Source organism: Zingiber officinale, chromosome 2A (assembly GCF_018446385.1).
Source record: "Zingiber officinale cultivar Zhangliang chromosome 2A, Zo_v1.1, whole genome shotgun sequence".
Taxonomy (NCBI): domain Eukaryota; kingdom Viridiplantae; phylum Streptophyta; class Magnoliopsida; order Zingiberales; family Zingiberaceae; genus Zingiber; species Zingiber officinale.
The window spans coordinates 122981983-123006131 of record NC_055988.1 but is presented as its reverse complement, the minus strand read 5'-3'; the positions used below and the strand labels follow the sequence as shown (position 1 = coordinate 123006131).

General features: G+C 39.8%; 3 protein-coding genes across 3 annotated transcripts; 2 read left to right on the top strand and 1 right to left on the bottom strand.

Annotated features, from left to right (window-relative positions):
- The first annotated feature begins 2093 nt into the window (after positions 1 to 2093).
- LOC122042165 (mitogen-activated protein kinase kinase kinase 18-like) lies at positions 2094 to 3425 on the top strand. The gene has a single exon (XM_042602142.1). The coding sequence runs from the start codon at positions 2121 to 2123 to the stop codon at positions 3423 to 3425; it is 1305 nt and encodes a 434-aa protein (XP_042458076.1). The 5' UTR covers positions 2094 to 2120.
- Positions 3426 to 19891: 16466 nt separating this feature from the next.
- Positions 19892 to 20998, bottom strand: LOC122043964 (mitogen-activated protein kinase kinase kinase 20-like). The gene has a single exon (XM_042604518.1). It carries the CDS (start codon positions 20996 to 20998, stop codon positions 19892 to 19894), a length of 1107 nt encoding a protein of 368 aa, XP_042460452.1.
- Positions 20999 to 23358: 2360 nt separating this feature from the next.
- LOC122042163 lies at positions 23359 to 24030 on the top strand. The gene has a single exon (XM_042602140.1). The coding sequence runs from the start codon at positions 23366 to 23368 to the stop codon at positions 23900 to 23902; it is 537 nt and encodes a 178-aa protein (XP_042458074.1). The 5' UTR covers positions 23359 to 23365; the 3' UTR covers positions 23903 to 24030.
- The last annotated feature ends 119 nt before the right edge of the window (positions 24031 to 24149 follow it).

Below are 24149 nucleotides of genomic sequence, written 5' to 3'. Positions count from 1 at the left end.
ATGAGCACAGTTGGTTTGCGAGGAGCTGGAAGCGGCCGAGGAGGCCATTCATTGAGACAGTTTGCAGAGGGCGACAATCGAAATGCTTCTTTCCTCTCAGAGGTATATTCGAAGCTTTTACTTCCTGTTTACGCTTCTTACAAGGATGGTCTTCCTCGTTTATGGTTCACATGTGACAAACTATGTATGATAATAATTAAGTTTTTATCTCACTAAGTGAGGTTAGTGAAGTTGATTATATGGATCTTTTTACGGAATGTGACTTTACATGTGTAGTGTCGTTTCGTAGATGACCTGCAGTAGATCCACAGAGAGGCATGTGAAGTGTAGGGCTACCTAATTAGAATACTATTTGGAATTGTACCCATCTAATTAAAAGGATGTTTGACTTGTTAAACATCTATATGAATTTTTGAGGCATTTTGAACAAGAAGTCAACTGTTGGGTTGTTCGTCCAAAGTCAATTTCCCAACTGTGTTGGGTGCAACCACCTAACCCACTGTTTAGGAGAAGGTGAGGGAAGGTGAGGAAGGATAAAAAAGGAGAAGGAAAATTGAAATTTTATTTAGGAGGAAGTGAGCTATGGAAAGAAAGGTAAGGTGAGAAAGGGTAAGTTTTAATGTTTCTTATCCATGAAATGAAAGAATTTCTTTTACATTTCGATTTGGGATCTAAGGAAGGGGAAGGAGAATTATAAAAATTTATATTCTAATTTTATTTCTATTTTATTATATTATTTCTCAAAATTATTGTTTTAGGTATTTTTGCGCTGCGATGAAAAACACTTGCACATCTCGACTCACACTGCCTAACTCGCACCGTCCGACGCTCACATTCCATCGACGTCGATTTTGAGGCTGACGTTAACTTTAACAAATGAGCTATAATTGTTTGAATGCGTAAGTCTTAATCAATAAATGTAGGTAAAATGTACTAAGTTCTTGAATGCGTAAGTCTTTAACAAAAGTATGGATAATTAAATAATTTTATATATTTAACTTTCATTATCTTAACTTTCCTCCCAAATACAGTAACACATTGTGTTAATGAAACTTCCCTCCCTTTTAAATAAGGAGAATATAAATATTTTACTTCCCTTTCTTTTCCTCCCCTCCCCTCTCTCTCCCTTACTCACCCCATTCAAAGATAAGGTAAATCATAACCACCTTTATCCATACCTTTCTCCATTTGGTCATTGGGTGCAAGGGTTACCCTCTCACCTAATATTCGCTACTCTTCCATCCTCATCGCCTTTTGTGGCAATAAAAATATTCGTTTGAGGAATCTCCAATATTTTTGAAGTTTGTATTTGCGATCACCGTGAAATCTCAGACAATTGATGGTAAAATTGTGGCTAATCATGATGAGGTAGCAGTAAGCTCACGGTTTGACCATGAAATTGCGACCCGTATGAATTGCTTGCGGTTTGCTTCCAAAATCATAGCGGGACGCGATGGTGAAATTCCAAGTGTGGGTGCGAAATTACGGTCAGACATGATCAGTATTTCATAATTATTTGGCTTAAACGCCTTTTACCACACGAATACTAGCATATTAAATATTTTTTATTCAATTCTAGTAAAACAAAATGGGTGCAATAAATGGAAGATATTTTTAAAACAAGTATATTATTTTATATAAATAGAGAAGTTAGGTGTCCGATTTTATATAAATAGGAAGGTCAACATTAATCATTTTTTTAAATATAAATTATATAATAAAAATAATTTCCCTATCCATCTAGGCCATTCCAAATTCGCCCTTCGAATCTCCAGCCGTACACTTGTCAAAATTGATGACCAACAGCTAAATCATTGATGGCGTTGACTATGATGACTTTCTGCACCGGTCCTATGGAGAGTCAAGGGGTCCCGCCATGAAGATCGTACGCGGACGGTTTCAACTGGTCGGACAAGCCACGCCGTCTGCTCGTCTGGAGTCTCTTCGCCGTCAACCCTCACCGCGTTCTCCACATGTGATCGATGATAACTCGTCCTTCCGCCGCTCCGCCGACCGCCAGTGGGAAAGATCTCAGAAAGTCAACTTTGTCTGGTATATAAACGTCTCTGCTCTCTGTCGAGATCCAAATCGACTCACCGAGTTCCGGATTTGATCCTGATATGGCCGTCGGAGAGTGGCGTCGAGGCCCGACCATCGGCCGTGGCTCCGCCGCCGCCGTCTCTTCGGCGGTGGCGTCCCCCTCCGGCATCGTATTTGCCGTCAAGTATGCCGACGTGTCCGTCTCAGCTCCTCTGCAACGAGAGCAGGGGATCCTCTCCTCCCTCCGGCACCACCCCAACATCGTCTCCTACCTCGGCTTCGAGGTCGCCGATGGAGTCTACAACCTCTTCCTAGAGTATGCTTCTCTCGGTTCCCTCTCCGACCGCATAGATGCTCGCGGCGGCCGCCTCGAAGAGCCGGAGATCCGCTCCTACGCCGGCGACCTCCTCCGCGGCTTGGCCCACCTCCACGCCGCCGGCGTCGCGCACCGCGACGTCAAGAGCCGGAATGTCCTCGTCTTTTCCGGAGGACTCGCGAAGCTCGCGGACTTCGGGTGCGCGCGGCGGACCGCAGCGCCGCCGTTGTCGGGGACGCCGATGTACATGGCGCCGGAGGCCGCGCGCGGGGAGGCGCAGGGCTTGCCCGCCGACGTGTGGGCGCTCGGGTGCACGGTCATAGAAATGGCGACCGGGCGGCCGCCGTGGCCGGACGTCGCCGACCCGGTGGCGGCTCTTCACCGCTCCGGGTTCACCGGCGACGTCCCCGAGTGCCCCGGGTGGTTGTCGGCGGAGGCGAGGGACTTCGTGGGGAAGTGCTTGAAGAGGGACGCAAAAGGGCGGTGGACGGCGGAGCAACTGCTTCATCACCCGTTCGTGGCGAAGACGATGAGCTGGCCGGAAAACGCCTCCACCCCAGCAGATCAAATCTGGGTATCCCCGAAGAGCACGCTGGAGCAGAGCATGTGGCCGGACTCCGAAGAAGAAGAGCACCACTACGACAGCCCGGAGGAGAGGCTCCGGCTTCTCGCCGGCAGCGCCTCTCCGGCGATCAACTGGGAAAGCGACGACAACTGGATCACAGTAAGGTCCGACAAGATGCAATCTCCGGCGGCGACAGCAGAAGATGACGACGAACTCAGCGCTTCAGAAGGACCCGAACCCTCTTTCTTCGATTCAATTCAAGTTCCAGATAACAGAATCGATCCATTTCCTGTAGAACCGATGACGAATGTAATTGTAGAACGCAGTCAATCCCCTGTGTTCGTCGTCAACAGTGATAGTAAAAATTCAATCTTTATCTCAAGCTTGCCGCACTTGTTCCTTTTTTTGTTTTCCTATATAGTTATGAATTCTTTCAAGCGAATAGTGAAAGCATATTCCGGCGAGCCAGCTAAAGAGGAAACAGAGCGTGATTTAGGTGATTAGCTTAAGTTGGAATTAATGGTCCGTATAATTAATAAGAAAAGGTGTTAATGAGGAAGACCGACCACATCCACAGGCCACAGGCAGGCGTAAGCTGGACACAGTTGGAGATGCGCCGTCGGCGCACGTTTACCTTTTGCTCGTGACCAACTTTGTTTCCTTCTTTTTCTTTCTTTGATAATTCAAGTTTTTTAAAATCCATCTGACAAATCCGGAGTACAATTGGCGTTGATGGTGTCCTTCGTCCGATTGGGTTCCTTCTTCCTTTAGAGCTATGGCAGTAGCACCAAATTAAAGCACGTCAGTTGGAGGTCAACATTATCGGCGTGATCCTCCGATGATCAAGTTTACGCGCATATGCAATAATGCAAGAGAGCGAGCCATTAAAAAAAGAATAATACCCTTCGTGTGATAGAAGACCTATCTAGTCCTAAAAGAGCCACTTAAGTGACTACATGAGTCACATTAAGGACGATAACCATTGAACCGTACCTCTAACTTTATCGAGTCATTAACCAGATGTCGCCCTTAGAATGGACAATCTTGTTAGAGTTGGTCTCACGTCAAGGTCAAGGGATGTCGAAGGTTGAGGTTAAAAAGAGTTCACTCGATGGAATCATTATGGATGCATGGTTAAAAGAGGTTGGGGCTCGATGGGGCCTATAAATACGGAGGGTGCTGGCCAATGTACATGATCGAGATGGGACGACGACCCGATAAGATTTACCCGGGATGCATCTTATAATTAACCTTTAGAATATTTATTATATTTGAAATTCGAGCTGTCTATATAGATAATTGATTGACAAAGTCTTCGACTTGATTTAGTTAAGTTTATTGACGTTCTTCTTTCATATTTTCCTTTCAATTTTGATTATAAGTGATCATATTGTGCGTGTGAAATGATGCATCTTCAAATTCATAAGTCAACGTCTACGCGTGGGCGTTGACGTTTGGTACGACGTCTAGAAAATTGGGCAGGTGGGACTTGAAGGAATTGGAAGCTCCTAGTTCGGATTGAGTCGGAGTCGAGCGTTCACTTCAACTTTCTTTCTTTTCCCACGAGTCGACGTTTGACACGAAACTAGGGACAAGGTCAAACAATGTCGGCGAAGCAGGTCGTTTGGCCGGCGATCTGGCTTCTAGAGTTGTCGTCGCGACGGTGTAAATCCGCCACGTGTACATCAACGACGACAAGACAGATCCGAGATGGATTTGCTCTCTTCCGGTCAACTGCATGCCGCGTTTGCATTGCCCGAGCAAGTCGTCGGTGTTGTTACGGGAAAGCTGAGTTGAGAATCATTATCCTTTAAGAAATTTTACACAATATAATAAATTTAAAATTTATGTATATATTTATTATTTATAATATCATAATTTTTCACACTTAAATAATTAAAATGATTATAATTTAATTTATTAAGTGTTATTTTGAATATTTTTGGTTTTGGTAATAATATAAGTCAAAATTAGAGATACACAAGCATGTAACGCGTGCCTCGTCAGCGATTGGTTGCCTGGTTGGTAGCCACCTCATCGAGCGTGCCGACGCCGAGCACCGGCTGCGAGTTGCCAGCTGTCCTTGGCCTCGCCCTTCTCCTATTCAAATTAATCACACCCACACCAACCTCTCTATCAATTCAAAATATCGATTAAATTAAATATTTTAAAATAAGTTGGATCGAATTTATTTTATCCTGAAATTGAATAAATTAAATCCATATAAAATCAATTCATCTACCGAATATTTGAATTAACAAAAAAAATTATGCAACCGTCACAATAACCTCCCAAACTGTCCATTATCATTGAGATAGGAAAGTGTCTATGCATGTAAAGTGAAATCCAGGCTGCGTTTGGTAGGGCGTAATCTGCCTTGTAATGTAATCCTGATTATATTACAAGGCAGATTATTTTGTTTGTTTCACTTTTAAACTTGTAATGTAATGTAATCTGGATTACAAAATGTAGTGAAGTTTTGTAATCTGGATTACAAAGTAAATTCTATGTAATCCGATTACATTACGAGGTCACCGTCCCACCAAAATTTAAATACCGAATATACCCTTAGTCCACCGTCGGCCGGCGGCGGCGGCGGTCGGCGGCGGCGGAGGCCGGTAGCTGCCGCAAGCTCCGGCAGAAGTGCAGCGACCGTCAATAGAGGTCGTAGGACATTTTTGTCATTTTATAATAATACAAATTACATTCCTGATAAAAAATAATAGATACCAAACAAAAGAATGTAATCATCCTTGTAATCAAATATTACATACATTACATTTCCAAACGTAGTAATGTAATCAAGATTACATTACATTACATTATAAATTTGATTACATTACAAGCTAGATTACATTACATCCAACCAAACGTAGCCTTACTGAATTTTAATCCCGGATCATTATAACTTTATTCCCAGCACTCCCGAAGGCAATATTCGAATTAACTAACTATGAATCAATTGATAACATCATACAACCAAGGGCGGAGGTACATGATAAGGTACCCGGGCTAGGGTTGGAATCGGGTAGGGACCCGTTCCGTAACAATCTTACCCAATTCCCGTCCCGATAAAAATTGGGAATCAATTTTTTCTCCCGATCCCGTACCCGACAAGTGTCGGGACCCGAATGTTCGGGATCCTGAATGTTCGGGATTCCGTCGGGTAGGGAGATGATATCCCGAATGTTCAAATATTTTCACTATACAACAGTATTTTGAGTCTATATCAGTACTGAGATATTATCAAACTACCAGAAATATTGTAAATCTACCAGTATAAACCAAAAGAAGTGTAATTTTGGAAGAAGAGGATCCTGTTGTTATACTGCAGGAAGCAGAGAAAATCCATGATGAAGAAGAAATCTGTTTAAATCAAATCTGGAACTGAAGCTCACGCGAAGCTTCAGCAAACTGAGAGCTCAGCAAAGCTCAAGAGGAAGAAGAAGAATTAGCAGAAGCAGCTCTTCCAGTGTTTTTTTTCGTTCTTCACTGTAGAGGCCTTATATCATCTGGTATCTCCCTGCAACCTGCGAAGAAGAACAGACGAAAACAGACGAAGCAGAGATAGCCGTTGTGTCGCAACGGCTAGGTCTGGACCGATCAGGCTCCATCTTGATCAGTCCGGGAATCTCCCGATCAGGCCTTAGGCTGATCGGTCCCCAGACCGATCCCCAACTCCCAGATCGCCTTGCTTCATTCTGTTTCATTACTGATCGGTCACCAGACCGATCAGATATCCCACAGAAACATTCTGTGTGGTTACTGATTGGTCACCAGACCGATCAGATAGCCTTGGCGTCACTGGATCGGTCTGTTGACCGATCCAGACAACCTGGATCGGTCTGCAGACCGATCCAAATACCCACAGCCAGGAGATCATTGGTCCAACAACTTACTATCAATCAAATCCACAGAACTAGAAAATCAAAAATAAACAAATAGATAAACCTCCAAAATAACTACAAGCAAACAACATAAGTTTTATAACAACATTGATGGAGAAAATGTTCATTGATGGAGATAGCAACACTGCAACAGTCAGAAATAAAAAGATACAAATGTTCATAAATGAGGATAACTAAGTAGATGTCTTAAAGATCATCATTCACAAAACACTACTGCTGATGATATTCATATTCTTCAATATCTGCCTTTATTGGTAAGCAGGAGCATCCACAATTAAGTAATGAGGGTACCTACAAACAACAAATATCATATAAGCATAATTTATATTCTATAGTCTATAGTCTCTATACCAAGATAAGCAAGTTAAATATTGACTTACTTGTGACCATTTCTTCACAATCCTTATAAAAGTTGAATTCATCTTCTGTCGGCTCCTTGTATAAGTTAATTTCTTCACCTCTAAGCCAGTCACTAGTGCATACAAGTGCCTCCACCATTTTGGGATGCAATGATGCCCTAAATGGATCTACAACCCTCCTCCCAAGGCTAAAAGCATTCTCACTAGCAACAGTAGATGAAGGGATTGAAATGAAGGGATTGAAAAAATATCCTTGGCAATCTTAGACAAGACTGGAAATGTCGTTGTATTTCCTTTCCACCATTCCAAAATATCGAAGTTTGAGCTCCATTTCACAAAAGGATCCGAGAAGTACTTGTCCACCTCATTGGTTATTTCTGCTTGCTTTTGAGCTTTTCTTAGTTGAGCCATTTTCATATGATAGTTTAGTTTAATGGGATCATTCTTATACATTTCCATCAAATCTTTATCTACATCGCCATCATCAATCCCATTAATATGATCCAAAGATGAATTTCCTTTATATGCATGATACAACTCCATTAGACAATTCTTTAAACTGTCAAAAAAGGATTGTATTTTACTAGCATCCAATTTCATATCTCCCAAATGGATCCCAATCATTTGAAGTTTATAACGAGGATCTAGAATGTGACCTAGGAAAATAAGCTTGTTCACCTTCTCAAGATTACCCCAATACTTATTGAACTTACTCTCCATTCTCTTAGCAACTTCTTGTAATGAAGGATCAGTAGTGTCAAGTATTGTCTCATCAATGATCATCCTCATTGCAACTATTTCCTCCCAAATCAAGGGTGATGTAGTTTTCTTGGTAGCACTAAGTTGCAATGTAGTATCATGAAACCTCTTGAGAAAATTCACAAAGACTTGTGCCTTCTCCCAATCTTTTTCCATAGGAGGCCCCACTCTCTTTTTCTTCTCCGAACCATCTACCTCTTCAAAGTATTCAACAAATTGAACATTCTCTGCCATCCTACCAAACACTTTTTTAAACTTGTATGCAACAAAAAGCATTGTATATGTGGAATTCCATCTCGTAGGCACATCCATTGGAACGGTTGACATTTTATCCATCTTCAATAGGATAGCACACTCCCTAAATTGGTCCAACCGTGCCCCAGAAGAGTGAATATATTTCACACAGTTTCTAATGGACTCAACTGACTCATTAAGAAACTTCAACCCACTCTTGACAATTAAATTTATAATATGACAACAACATCTCAAATGCAAGTATTTACCATCAAATAATAGAGTGCCCATTTCCTTTAGTCTCTTTCCCATGTACTCCACCGCTTTATCATTTGTGCTAGTATTATCAACTGTGATAGTGAAAACTTTATCTATCCCTCAATCGCTCAAGCACGCTTCTAAAACTTTGCCAATGTCATCTTCTTTGTGAGAGGTAATCTTGGTGAAATTTATTATTCGCTTATGCAACTTCCAATCATTGTCCAAGAAATGAGCTGTGATTACCATGTAATTGATATTCTGAATTGAGGTCCAAGTATCGGTCGTGATACTTACCCTTTGATCACCAATGACACTCTTTATCTTAGCCATCTCCAGTGCATATAAATCCCATACAAGAGATGCAATTTTCTTTCTGTTGGGAATCTTGAATCGAGGTTGAGCTTCCTTCATAATCTCTACAAACCCTGCCCCTTCCACTACCCTGAATGGCATCTCATCTTTAACAACAAATGCAACAACCTTATCTTCAAGCTTTTTTTGGCAAAAGATGTGGGGCGTCAAAGCATTATTCATGGACGACTGTGTTAAGATTGGTTGAGAAGAACCTGACTTCGCCGCATTATGAGGATTCTTTTTGCATTTCTTCACATGCCCATCAATGCCATTATTCCCATGTGTTTTGCTATGGGCAGGAACTTCAGTTTTGCAGTAATTGCAAATAGCAACAACAACAGTGATCTCATTTTTGTCATTTCTCCTTATAATTTTCTTGGCGTGTGACCATACATCTGCTACTTTTTTCCTTTTGCCTCCAACAATATCTACTACTTCCTCATGAATGATTGATGTTTTGGATGGAGATATTGTTTGAGGTTGAGTGATGGAAGGAGAGCTACCACTTCCGCTAGATACATCCATGAATGAACTTACGAACGACTTCAATAATATGAATATCGTTCAGAATCAGATAGCTGCACAGTTAGAACTTAGAAACATTCAAATATTACTAAAAAGAGAATGCTAGGTCAGCAAGATTTAAGAAAAATAGATATTGACAATTTGACATCATGTTAACTTGAACACTAGTTATGATCGTAAGCTATGATCATAACCATGTAATACTCATGCTAGTAACTTGAACACTAGTTATACAATAACAAAAAAGAAAAAAAAATTGACCTGGATATTTCCATAAACTACCATAACCATACAAAATTCAACATGATCTAGGACCAAAATCCACAAGCAATCTGATAACTATAAGCAAAAATTGCCCCAGGATCCATTTATACTTATTGGACATATCACAATGAACAACTAGAAATTATATTCATATTCACTATATCTTGGATTCATTTTAAAGGAAGAAAGGTTACCAAGAATACATTTTAACCACATCAAACTAAAAACATTAAAATGACTGGACTCCAATATAAAAAGAAACTAGAGAATCTAAAATTTGTCCATTTATGATCGTCATATGGGAAACAAAATGGACAAAAAGACAAATGAAAAGGAACTTAAATGGTAGGTAGTATTTGAACATTTTTCAGACAATAAGGAACTGTGATAACTGGTAAAATTATTCCAAAGATGTCCATGGTCTCGGGAAGACGGGTTCCATCAAAAATGACTCCTCTAGGAGCATCAATCATCTCCTATGATGCACTGTACTGAGTCTGTGATCAGTTAATGGAATGTCCAATTTGTATCAAACTATTTATTTTCTTATGTGCCGTTGTTGACTCCGTAGCCGCAACAGTTTGGTATAACTCTACTGATGCATGACATTTCATAATATCTTCTACAATAACATCCACTTCTATGTCTACTTTGACTTTGGCTTAAACATTTCTAATTCCAGATACATAACCAAACAAGGGTTCAGATACATAACGATCATGAGTTTTGGAAAATACCTTTAGATCAATGTGGGCGTGGCTCTTTGCTACCTTGGCTTACTGGCCAGTAGAGCACGGACTAAGGGAGGGAGGGTCCGGAGGGAAACGTCAGCCGTGAAGACCCGATACGGGAACGGAGGAGGCAGCGCGGCTTCGACTGTTGTTAGGGGCGCTGTAGCCGAACACGCAGAGAAATGGAAGAGAGGTAAGAGAGCTCCCAAATGGGCAGGCGGAAGCAGCGGATCGAAAAGGAGCTGTGGTTGTGTGGGAGTGGGCTAGGGTTCCAGTGGAATAAGTTGGCGAACGGCGAAGGGCGAAGGGCAAAGGGCGAGGGCGAGGGCGAGACCACGAGGGCGAGGGCGGAGGGCGAACGACGAATGGCGTGATTCAAGTGTTGTCGGCGGCGTGAAATGAAGTAGTGAACACTGAACAAGAGTGAATGAGAATTTTGGATGCGTAAGGCATAACAACGTAAGTCCCCTAGTTAATTAATTTACTACCTTACTGTTTACTTACTTCTCTTATTTTCTTTTTGTGTTTTTTAAAATCAAACTTCAGTAATTCAGTTTGCTATATTATTTTTTTTTTTTTAAAAAGTTGAATTAAAAATTATTATTAATATATTCGGGTCGGGTCGGGAATCCCGTCGGGTAAAACTTGTGTCCCCGATCCTTTTCCCGATTTTGGTCGGGTCGGGAAAAATCCCGACCACTCGGGTCGGGAAAGATTCGGGTCGGGAAAAATTCGGGACGGGAGCGGGTTGGGAGTCGAGAAGGGTCGGGAATTTTGTCAAAAAATCCAGCCCTAACCCGGGCAACAGTCCGGGTCCCAATTTATTACCTAACTATATATATATATATATATATATATATATATATATATATATATATATATATATATATATATATAATTTAAGTTTTAATTTTCTCTTATTTTATATATGAGTGAATTTTTTAGCTCGGTAGCCCTGCCCAATTTTAGCCCATAGCTCATATCATGTTTAATTTCTAAACTAATTCTCTTGTCCTCTTGATTCTATAATTGGGCGGACAACAATTTATTTTCATATGCAATTTATTTTTTAAATAAATTTAAAAGGAAACTTTTAAAAAAATTAAATTATAATTAATATCCCTAATCCCTCTTTTACTCTTCGTCTATTTCTTTTTTCTCCCTGTGTCTTTCTTGCCGCCGACTCATTGCTCTTACGATTCTCACGATTGCTCCTCCGTGACTCCGACTTCTTTTGAGTTCCGCTGATCCCTCTTTTCCTCTTCGGTGATTGCTAGTTTGTTTCGTGATTCTTGCTGCTCTCTCTCTCTTTACTGTTGCACAAATACGACATTGCAATTGCTCCACCGATCTTATCCCTCCTTTTCTCTTCCGTTGTTGCTACTACTCTACAACTTTTGTAAGTATAAATAACTGTTATCTCTATTTTAATCTTCAATTGATTAATGTTTTTTATTTTGCTTTGATAGTTGATCCCAATTCCCAAGATTTTTTTTTATCACAGCTAATTGAAATGCATGCCTAATCAATAACCTAATTATAAGATTTAAAATGCATTCATAAGTCCATCATAGTTAAATGTTTAAGCGAATCAAATAATTAGTTTGAAATGTTACAACAAATGCAAAACTGTTTGCTTTTATTTGTTTGCTTATTTTCACTTTTTAATTTTTATTCTATTAATTATTTACTATCTACCATGGCAAAAAATAAGAGTAATGAAATGCATAAATATGCATGATTAAGTGCTTAATCAAAGTTTTTAATACAATGTTGAAATTAATTAAAGATTCTTTTACTAGATATACGGTCAAGCTTTAATTTTTAATATGTGTTTACGCTTAAGAAAGAGACAACATATTTCTATTTCTTTTTATTAATCTTTTTTATATTGAATTTAAATTAGTTGATTTCTTAACTATTTTTTACTTTAAATAATGTTGAATTTTTAGCCGTTGATATTGAATCTATTTACGAGAAAGTGAGATTTATATTAGAAATTGTATTAGAAATCATTATTTAAAATTTATAAGATTTTATCATGCCAAAATACGTTTGTCCTAGGTTATTTTAATGTCAAATCAAGAGAGAAAAGGGGGAAACAATATTCTATCATTCTTTAAGCCAAGAATTGACAATCCTTCATACTCCGAGAGGACCAAGACTAATACATTCATTTCTAATGAAGAGTTCGAACCTCCTTCTAAATCTCAAAGAGTTGAGTTTGATGAAACTTCACTTGAACGAGATCTTGGATTGCGTATTCCCATGTGGAGACATCCTGTTAATCATCATGATGAAATTAGACGAGCTTATATCAAAATGAGATCATATCAACCCAAATTGCAGGAGTACCCATTGTCTGAATCAGGAAAGCAACATCGTCGATTTCAATATACATGGTTTAAAAAATTTCATGGTTAGAGTACTCTCCTTCAAAGGATGCAACATTTTGTTTTCCATGCTATCTTTTTGAATTAAGTGAAGCACAACAATCTGCATTTACAATTGAAGGGTTTAAAAGTTGGAAACACGTTAATGATGGAGCCAAGTGTGCCTTTTTGTCTCATATGAGAAGTTATAACTCAGTGCATAATAAATCTGCAAAATCTGTTGTTGATGTGATGAATGTAACTCGACATATAAATAAAGTTATGAATCGAGAACTTTCTGAACATATTCAAAAGAATCTATTAAGACTTACGGTAACAATTGAGAGCGTCCGTTGGCGTAGTTTGCAAGCATGTGGATTCAGAAGTCATGATGAATCTTCAGCTTCCTAAAATTATGGTAATTTCATTGAGATGCTAAAACTTTTGGAGAAATGGAATGCTAGTATTGGCGATGTAATTTTAGAGAAAGCACCAGGAAATGCAAAATATACCTCATCAGAAGTTCGAAAAGAAATCTTGCATATTATTGGTAATAGAGTCAGAAACAAAATTCGTGATGAAATTGGAGATTCTAAGTTTTGTATTTTGGTGGATGAAGCAAAGGATATATCTAACAAAAAATAGATGGCTATAATTTTGAGATTTGTTGATGCTCATAGTTTTTTACGAAAGCGTTTTTTCCAAATTATGCATGTTCATGACACCACAACTGCAACACTTAAGAAAGAAATATGTGATGTTCTCACCATATATGATCTAGAAATACACAATATGCGGGGTCAAGGGTATGATGGTGCTAGCAACATGTGTGGTGCTTTTAATGGCTTGCAAGCTTTATTTCTTAAAGATTGCCCCTATGCATATTATGCACATCGACTCCAACTAGCGTTAGTTGTAGCTGCTGAAAATGAGATTCTATATGGCTTTTCTTTTCAAATCTGACGACTATTGTTAATCTTGTTCCATCTTCATCCAAACACAATGTTGAGTTACAATCTGCTCAAGTTAATGAAATTGCACGTTCTGTTGTTGCTGGTGAACGCGAGACTGAACGAGGAGCTAATCAGATTGGTACTTTGCATCGAGTAGCAACTACTCGTTGGAGCTCCCATTTTGATTCTATTTGCGACTTAATAGATAAGTATAATGCAACTATTATTGTGCTTGAAAATATTATCACTGATAGTTCCTCTACTTCGATGCGTGGGGAAGCTGGTGGTTCCTTAATAGTGATGAAATATTTTGATTTTATTTTTATTTTGCATTTGATGCATAAAATTATGGCGATCACAGATTTACTTTGTCGTGCCTTGCAACAAAAATCTCTTGATATCGTAAATGCAATGGATTTGGTCTCTACAACTAAAGCACTTCTTCTGACATTGAGAAATGATGATTTTGATATTCTTCTTTCATATGTCAAATCATTTTGCACAAGATTGGATGTTGATATACCGGAGATGAGTGCTCGTTATAAGCATTCTAGTCGTTCATGCCAGCAAAAGGATGCCATCACAGTTGAGCATCACTTTCATTATGATATATTTAATGTTGCAATAGATTTTCAATTGGAAGAGTTAAACTCTAGATTCCGTGATGAGACAGTAGAACTTCTTATGCTTAGCTCTTCTTTTGATCCAAAAGATAATTTTAGTCGGTTCAATATTGTTAAGATTTGTAATCTCGCTGAGAAGTATTATCCTAAGGACTTCACTGAATAGGAAATGCATAATTTGAGGTGTCAGCTACAACATTATGAGCTTGATGTGGTTTGTCATGAAAATTTTCAAAAAATGTCCACTATCTCAAAATTGTGTCAAGGGTTATTTGAAACAAAAAAATTACAATACTATAATTTGATCGACAAGTTGATTCGTCTAATTTTAACTTTGTCTGTTTCTACGGCAACTACATAGCGTGCATTTTCAGCTATGAAGCATGATAAAACAGTTCTTCGTAATAGAATATGAGAGGATTTTCTAACAGATTCTATGATTATCTACATTGAAAGAGAGTTTACTTCAAGTATTGATTCAGATTCTATCATTGATGAATAATATACTTTGAAGAATTGTAGAGCACAACTTCAATAATGTGTATGTTTATATGGATCATAAAATAATTTTTTTACTTTGTGAGTTATCTGTGCTAATTAATTTTTTTCCTATTTTTATTTAAGAAGTTGATGGTGTGAAAGTTCTTCAACTGAAAATTGCAGCTGGAGCGCAATTCAAGTAGTTGGTTGATTAGATACATTTTCATGTTTGTCCCATTACTTGCTATATATTTTATTGGCCACTCAACCTTTCAAAACTTTTTATTTGTTTGTGTTTGCTACACCTAATATTTTGGATTAATGAGGTGAGATTAGTTTTCTTTTTTATGTTATTGAACTTTATACCGCTAACATTTTATACTTGTCTTCTCGTGTTTTGCAGGATTCGACCTACAAATACTTCGAGGTCATTATTGTTGATGCAGCTCATAGTATCATTATCCGCAATGACCCAAGGATTAACTCCAGAGTTACCAACTTGCTTTTATAGTTACCTAATTTGTCTAAAATTTGATGTGATTTCAACTCAAAATTTTAGTTATCTATTTGATGTGCTTGTCTGGTCCATAAGTTTTGTGATTCTACTCAAATTTAGACTTCTATAAATTTTTTAATAATTTATATTTTGTTATATTTTTAGTATCTATCATTTTCCTATCTAGTTGATGAATGAGACAATGAGTGTTTGTATAGATTTGGGTTAAAGTAATAGATACAAGGTATAGTTGTTCTATTTGTCTTGTAAAAATTGGTTTCTAAAATATTTTTGTGAGATGATATTATATGTTTTTCTTAATATTTATTTTTTAAAAATATTAAAAAAATTAATGACGGATATTAAATTCCATCGCTAAACAATGGATATTAAATTTCACAGCTAAATTTAGTAATGAAATCAAATTTTCTTCACAAAATGTATTAGCGATCAAAATTTTTATGACATATTAGTTTCTAATAATTATTTGTTCATGTCTAATGTATATATATAATTTTATTTTCCATTAAAATTTTTTAGCCCAGATAGATAATAATTCTAGCTCCACCATTGCATACAACAATAACAATCAAATCTTATTCCACTAAGTGGATTGACATTTGGCTATATGAATTTTTTTTACGCTATTGAACTTTATCTCCTATTATATCATTATCTATACTTATATAAATTTTATCTTATTTTATTATTGCTAATCAATTCTTTTTTGGTCTTCCTCTTTCCCAGTTGATATATATACGTGTTTGTCATAGTTTCAAATCGCATAACTAGAATTTTTATTGATCATCTAAGTATATATTCATATCACTTTAAACATATCTCTTAAAATTTTCTCTCAATAGATATAACTGTAATTTTTTTTTCGTAATGCTATAATTTTTTTATTTCGATAACACCATCAATTAAAAAAAATTACAAAATGAAAGTTGACCAAATTTTCGGAGGGTAATGCGTGCGCACACACAATTACACCTTTAACAGCCCAAAATTAAAAAAAAAATAATACAAAAGGAAAATTTAGTAAAATTGGATTTTGTAATTTTATATTTAATAATTGAATAGTATATGATTTATCAGTCAAGTTATAAGTTATATAATCTGATTCAAATATATCAATCGAATATTTAAAATATACATTTTGATTTAATTGATTTATAGATTTAAAATAACTATTTTGTTAAACAAAATTAAAATTTTAAATTAACTAAAACCAACTTTTTAAATTCTATCAGTTATATCGAATAATTCAATTTAACATAGAATTCCGAAAAACATAAAATAGAGTCACTATGAGCAGTTTATTTAGATTCATCATGATTTCATAAACTTGTAAAAGGTTCAAATTTGCAAAACTATGAGCAGTTTATTTAGATTCAGATTTGCTTTTATTTTTGTTTGAGGAACAAAAACTTGCATTTCAGGATAAAATTTCTAATTGTTGGAGACTCTTTGGTTCCTGCAACTACTCACTCTCTTCTGCTCTGATGATCCAGTTGTATGGATGATTGATTGGAATTTTGAGCCCGCTAATCGTTATGGCTACTGTGATTACTGGATGTGAGCCATTCGTGTCCGGCCCAGGAAAGAAAAGGTTGAGCTCGGTACCTGGTGTGTTTAGATCTCGAATTCAGAATCGAGAGGTGCTCTGTGGTCGGATGTTGGGTTTTTAGTTCAGTTTTTTTTAGTTTTTTTTCCTGATGTCCTCTTGGACCTTGGTATGCTTTTCATCATGTGAATTCATCGGAAAAAAAATTATCATCTAAATTATCTCAATTCTGTGCCTAAAATATATTTTTTTTAATATTTTTTTACCTTACCAATGTATTTAATTAGATTTTTTTTCTTTATAACTTTGATCCTGAGTAAAGAAAAAGCTTAATTAAGTACATTGATAAAGTAAAAATAAAAATAAAAATTATAATTTATGTACGAAATTGAGATAATTTAGATTATAATTTTCTCGGATGAATTCACTCGATAAACACATCGAAATCGTGAAGCAGATCAAAAGAAAAACAGGATAAGGGACAAGGGCATCTAAACTTTAGAGTCGAATGACGCTCAACCTCAGAAATGGAGGCTCGGGAAAGAGAGGCATAGTAAAAACGACCAATAATAACAAGCATCGAGACCGTTATTTAAATAGAGCGGTCATTATGGGAGGAGAATTTGAATGTCAAAAAACAAAATGTTGTAACGTGGTAAGAAGGACAATAATAAAAGGGGTATGCTAATTCCACAATGATCCCGTCCGGAAGCTGAGTCGGATGAAGGCGAGCCTTGTTGTGCGGAAAGTTGACGGAAAGTCGTTGAAGTGTTGAATCTAACGGATACCCCTCCCCTGGAAAGGTCCACACGGGCGGTTGACGACTAGAGATGATCAGGACGATGACGCTTTCGCCCTGCGCACACTCAGACGAATCCACCAGTCGTTAGAGACCAGAAACAAGGGAAAAAGTCCCCGGGTCAGGCCCTTCGACACTCAAGTCAGGTACTTTTTCCCTAGAAAATGCAGAGAAAGGACGAAAAGTAGAGACTAGTGAGAAATGACGAGTGAGCGTACCTGCATAAAGGACAAGACATCCCTTTTTATACTGCAACGGGAGTTTCTGGGTCTGACGAGTGTCAGGGAATGTCGGCTGTCAGGCTTTGTCTGACGGTGATTGACACGTGGCTTTTCTTGATAGGCTGGCGGCAAAACCGAAGGGGTATTGAGCTCCGATCGTTAGCATATTCCCTGACACCTTGATTATTCTCTCTGACAAATAGTTACGATTCTTTGGCTGATTTGTCCTGTAGAGTCTGACCGACGAGCCTACGTTCCGAGATTTGGGCCCGTCCTACTTTTATATACTATTACCCTTGACTTGCATGCCCCGATCTGTGCTAAGCTTGTATCCATATCTGCCTTTGTCACCCGTTGTCTCTGGCCTGCACATCTCGATCTGCACCCTGGGTTTGTATCCAGACTTCTGCTCTTTGGCTCGGATATCCCGACCTGCAAGCTGGGTCTATAAGCAAACCTCTAATCCTTTGCTTGGATGTTCCGACCTGCACGCTAGGTCTGTAGGCAAACCTCTGATCCTTGGCTTCAATGCCCCGACCTGCCCGCTAGGTCTGTAAGCAGACCTCTGATCCTTGGCTTGGATGTCCCGACCTGCACGCTAAGTCTGTAGACAAACCTCTGGTCCTTGGCTTGGATGTCCCAACTTGCACGCTGGGTCTGTAAGCAGACCTCTGGTCCTTGGCTTGGATGTCCCGACCTGCACGCTGGGTCTGTAGGCAAACCTCTGGTCCTTGGCTTGAATGTCCCGACCTGCACGCTGGGTCTGTAAGCAGACCTCTAATCCTTGGCTTGGATGTCCCGACATGCACGCTTGGTCTGTAGGCAAACCTCTGGTCCTTGGCTTGAATGTCCCGACCTGCACGCTGGGTCTGTAAGCAGACCTCTAATCCTTGGCTTGGATGTCCCGACCTGCACGCTTGGTCTGTAGGCAAACCTCTGGTCCTTGGCTTGAATGTCCCGACCTGCACGCTGGGTATGTAAGCAAACCTCTGATCCTTGGCTTGGATGTCCCGACCTGCACGTTGGGTCTGTACCAGACCTGTTTGTTTGTAGTTTCCGTCTTTAGCTATACCTGGCCCGCGGGTCTGTTTTATTACTTACTGTCAGGGCTAGTTTTATAATCCCCTCCTTTGACCACCCTGTCCGATAAGACTTTGACTTTGGCCACGTAAGCTGGACTTTTAACCCTCCCGACCTCCATGTCTGCTTGACTGCTGACCGGCCAAGAGGCTTGACTTTTGACCCTCCTGACCTCCATGTCAGCTTGACTGTTGACCGCCCACGGAGGCTTGACTTTTGACCCTCCTGACCTTCATGTCAGCTTGACTTCTGACCTACGACCTTGACTTATGACAACAACATCCTATCGACCCCACAAAATGTGCACCGTATCATACAAGATCACGGTTACGCCGGGACAAGGCTGTTAAATTTATTTCTAAATTTACCGGGAATAACTTCTTTTCTTAATGTATTTTCAAAAGGTTTTAAAGCACAACCACCAACTGCTCCAGCAAACTGCCAGTTTCAATAGATTCTGTAAAATCTATTGTATTCATCGCACGTGCTTAAAATTAGAAGCGTGTTTTTCTCTCTTATTTTCTATAAGCGTCTTCAAAAGGAAAGAAAATTTACAAAGTTTTCTGAATCGAATAAAAAACTAAACAACTCTTTACAAAGTTTTTTTAAAGAATGATCTTCACAGAACTTACCTTCACCAACTTAGACCTAAAAAATCTAATAAATTCATCACACGTGCTCTGTTTTTTAAGCGTATTTTGCTCTTCTGTTTGTTTATAAACATCCTTTAGATGAAGAACAGCAGAGCGCCCAACAAAACTTTGCATCAAACAATTGTCTATCCTTATTTAATTTCTTCAATGTTGCTGAAAAAATAAGAGTTGGAAACGTATAAAAGTTTCTGAATCACAGAAGAAACTAACGACTTTGCAAGGAAGATTGAACTACTGCTGATAATTCAAAAAGCAGCGGGTTTAATTCACCGGCAGCTGAAAAAGATTAGTTCTTTAATGGAAACTCCATCTGTTTCATCCTGCAGATCGATCAAGGTGAGATTGATTGGATAAGCACGCCGGCTCGGACTTCGATCCAGCCGGAATCTGCGTCGGGAGGAGAGGACGCCCAATTAGGCGGCGCCATCGACGAGAGCTCCAGGATTCGATCCGTTGGAGACAGATCGCATGAATCTGCCGGAATATTCTCCTCTACCATCGGGGAAGATGAACCGTGGATTGGAGTAGAACTGGCAGGAGGCGGGGAAAGTAAGGAAGGTATTTCCAGCACATTCGTCGGAGAGGCTCCGAGCGGAGTAGTGCATTGCCATGGTGCACCGGCGATGTCCTCGACGGCGTCGGTCGAAGTAACGAATGGATGTCTCAGCAGCATCTCGGCCGTCCATCTCTGGGCAGGGTCTTTGGCGAAGCAGAGTCTGAGGAAATCCTTCCCTTTTTGGGATAAATCCGCAGCGATCTCCGGCGAAGCGTCGCTGAAGGCGATTTTGAAGAGTAACCCCCACGCGTCCCCGTCGGGCGGATTCGGCCACGGCGGCCGACCGGTAGCCATCTCCAGCACCGCGCACCCGAGCGCCCAAATGTCTCCCGGCGCTCCGTGCTCATCTCTGGCCGCCGCCTCCGGCGACATATACAGCGGAGTGCCGCGGAAACCTTTGGCGCGGTCGTCGGCCTTCTTGGAGAGGCCGAAATCGGATATTTTGACGGCGCCGCCGTCGAACACCAGAACATTCTGCAGCTTGACGTCGCAGTGGGCGTAGCCGCATTCGTGGATGTAATTCAGCCCGAGGAGAATTGCTCTGGCGTAGCGCCGGACGGCGGGCTCGGGGAACCGTCCGCCGGAGCGCAGCAGGAGGTCACGGAGCGAGCCGCCGCCGGCGTACTCGAGGAAAATATTGTAAGACTCCTCTGTGCAGGAGGAGACCACGTCGGAGTAGAAACAGCGAATCAAGTAAGGGCAGTCGTCGAGGCGGGAGAGGACGTCCTCCTCGTTGCGGAGGACGGCGGAGGCGGAGAGCGGCGTGGACTTAACGGCCATCAACGGAGGCAGAGGATGATCCCCTGAGAGCAGGCGGACGTGGGCGAGGCTGACGGTGGCGAAGCTGCCGCGGCCGAGGACTTCTCCGCGGCTCCAGTCCATGACGCCAAGACCGACGAGACGCCGAGTTAACAAGTTTGCGATGGCGTCTCTTCTCCATGGAGGCAGGCGTTTATAGATATATATACGTTCGGAAACGAGTCGACGTCACTTAACTGAAAATGGAAATTCGAATAATCAATTATTTGCTAGATTTGTTTTCCAAGATATTTAATTCGACAAATCCAATCAGGATTAGGAGTTCCAAAAATAGAAAGCATTAATTCCTAAAATGATTAGGAGACGGTTCCTTCGTTTATTACCGTTAGGAAATCTGGTAAATCTTTCCGATTACAGATGGCATTCCTGTATTTCTCAGGCAATTTGGATCGCGTTAGGATTTAATTAGGGAATTCTTCGAATGAGTTCCACTCTGTTTGGGATTCGCGGAATTCTCCCTATAAATAATGCTGCCGCATTCACTCTGCAATTCCATTCGCACCCTTCTTCTTCTTCCGCATTCGCTTCCGCCGCCAGAGACAGAGATGGCCGCCGGCTTCCTCCAACGCACGCTGCCGGCCCTGTGGACGCCTAAGCGACAGCGAACAGAGCGCCCTCGTCCTTCGCCTCCGCCGCCTTCTTCTCTCCTCGACGAAGACGAGCAGGACTGCCTCCTCGGGCTCCTCTTGCTATCGCGCGCCTTAGATAGCGGCAGAGCGTTCTCCTCGTACAGAGCACTCGGAGGCCACAATTCCAGCCACCGGAAGCGCCCAGCGGTGATATCCGGAGCAGTGGCGAAGAAGAAGCCGCACGAGTGCTCGGTGTGCCGCGTGTCATTCCCGACAGGGCAAGCGCTAGGCGGGCACATGAGGTCCCACTTCAATGGCGGCCGCCGACAAGCCAGGTCGAGGAAATCATTGGCCATTTCATAGATGTTTCGTCTGAAAATACAATTCATATCTTGTTTTGTTGTTCGTTGGTAGTTATGCCATCTGAAGTGAATGCCTTCAAACATATAGATACATTAATTGTTACTTTGTGATCTTCATATACTCCATTAATTGCCTTTTGTCGTTTGTTCTTATTTGATAGACATTTATTAACTACTGTAGCATTGTGCTTGCTTAAACCACTGTTGAGTTTATAAGAATAACTGCCGTTGTCTTTGATTATTTCATTTTAGGACGTTAATCATCTGAAGAGTTTCGTTAAGCTTCTTAATTTCTTGCTAATTAATTGCATAAATCTACTGTTCATTGATGTTAATTTGAGACGTTTGATTAACTATAAATTCAAAATTGTAGACAAAAAAAAAAAATCTCCAACATATAAAATCAAGTTTGAGAATAGATTATTTATAAAAAATTTCACAAGTGTGTAGTTATCTTTGCATATAAATATATCATACCTTTTCTATTTTCTTGAATTAAATAAATATAATCATAAATGAACGTGTTTATTTTATAGGATCACAAAACAAATAGTTCATTTATAATCTTAGAAAAAACATAAAAATTAAAATTTTACTATATGGGTTCTAGAGTATCTAAAGTTCACAAAGGGACCGAGAAGAACATATTCATACGGGTCGTGTCAGGTTCAAGTTTAAATGCGAAGGCCATGGCCCGTGGGCTTTGGCTTATTTAGTTGAATGGTGTCTTGCTACTCAAATATGAACGAAAGAGATGGCTGGTTTTCCTTAGTTCCGGATAAATTCGAAAGTGTTTGCGATAATTCGCGTAGCTTCACAGTAAAAAAAATCTACAATAAATGGTAGAGAAATAAACTACTAACCTTCCAAAGAGAATCTATAGTTCGATTTGATTTTAATCGAAAATGGAAAATAATGTCATCCTAGAATCTTGGAAAAGACGGCACAGGAGTATTCCTTGTAATCTCTATAGTGATCAAAGAAAAAGTTGAAAAATTGCACATGAATTGGATATAAAGTAGTTGTTCTTTATTGCCCTTTCACCGTCAGTCGTTCCCTTTCCATGTAATTGATCCACACAGTGGTGATGACCTCAATGAAAGTGGAAAGTAGAAGATCAATCCACAATCTTTCTTTATCTCATTGCCCTTTATTCGGTCGCCGGGTTGGAATCGGTTGGGTTGGATTGGGTCGGGTCGGTTCGACTACGGTTAGAGATGGAACTATCGTTTTTGGAACTACTCTCGAGCAAGTTCAATTTGATCAATTTGTCCTATGCGATATTCAAACTTTGCGAGGGATTTCCATTGAAAAGATCCTAAATAAAAGTTGCACCTAAAGTGTTTTGGAATATTTTCGCCGATCTTATCCTCTTCAAAATATGTTGACACATTATCTTTGTTCTACTCTAATCCTAATCGCCTGTCCATTCTATCTATAAATATGTGTCCTGGTTACCCTCCATGTTACTACCACTTTCGACACGCCTAGCTAGAGCTATGGAGAAGTTAGCTAGATCTCAAGTAGCCAAGGGGTTGCTCCTCCTCATTCTAGTCCTCGTCATTCCCTTCCTATCCTCTTCGCTAAGGAGCTTCTATTTATACATCCTTCTTAACATCCTTATCGTTGTACTATGTGTCGAGGCTGGATTCCTCAAGGCCATCTCTAGGCACCATGAGGAAAAAATATCATACGGCAATGCAACAGGGGCTCCGATGGCGGGAGAAGCCATCGCGAAGCTAGCAAAGAAGTCCCCAGTGCTGAAGGCCTCCAAGGTCGCGCCAAAAGCTCAATCTCTAAAGCGTTGCTCGTCAAGACCAAGTCTCTTCTTCATCGGAGGATTTGAGGGATCAGAGAAGAGAGTGCATGCAACGAAACAAGAAGAGAAGGTTGAGGTCGAGATCAGGGAGATCATAAGCAAGCAAGAGCTGTTTACTAAGGCAGAAGCTTTCATCGGCAACTTCTACGAGCAGCTCAAGATGCAAAGAGAGGAATCATGGAAGAAGATTCATGAGCTCTACCATAAAACTTTCTAAAAGCTAGCTAGATATCGCTGGATCATGTTATTTTAATTTCGATATTTCCGGTGGTTAAATAAGAAAAGAGATCAGAAGCACCAATAATTTTTATTTGGTGTTCTAATCTCATTCTTTCACTATAAGATTAGAATGAATGGTACAAGCATATTTATGATGCCATAAAAACAATACTTAATTATCTTTGATTATGCAAAACTGTTTTGTCCTTGATCATTACACAAATAATTTACTAAACAAGAATATT

What these genes read in the sequence shown, in the direction of transcription:
- LOC122042163 (XM_042602140.1), top strand. Translation starts at nt 23,366, where the DNA reads ATGGAGAAGTTAGCTAGATCTCAAGTAGCCAAGGGGTTGCTCCTCCTC.
- LOC122042165 (XM_042602142.1), top strand. Translation starts at nt 2,121, where the DNA reads ATGGCCGTCGGAGAGTGGCGTCGAGGCCCGACCATCGGCCGTGGCTCC.
- LOC122043964 (XM_042604518.1), bottom strand. Translation starts at nt 20,998, where the DNA reads ATGGACTGGAGCCGCGGAGAAGTCCTCGGCCGCGGCAGCTTCGCCACC.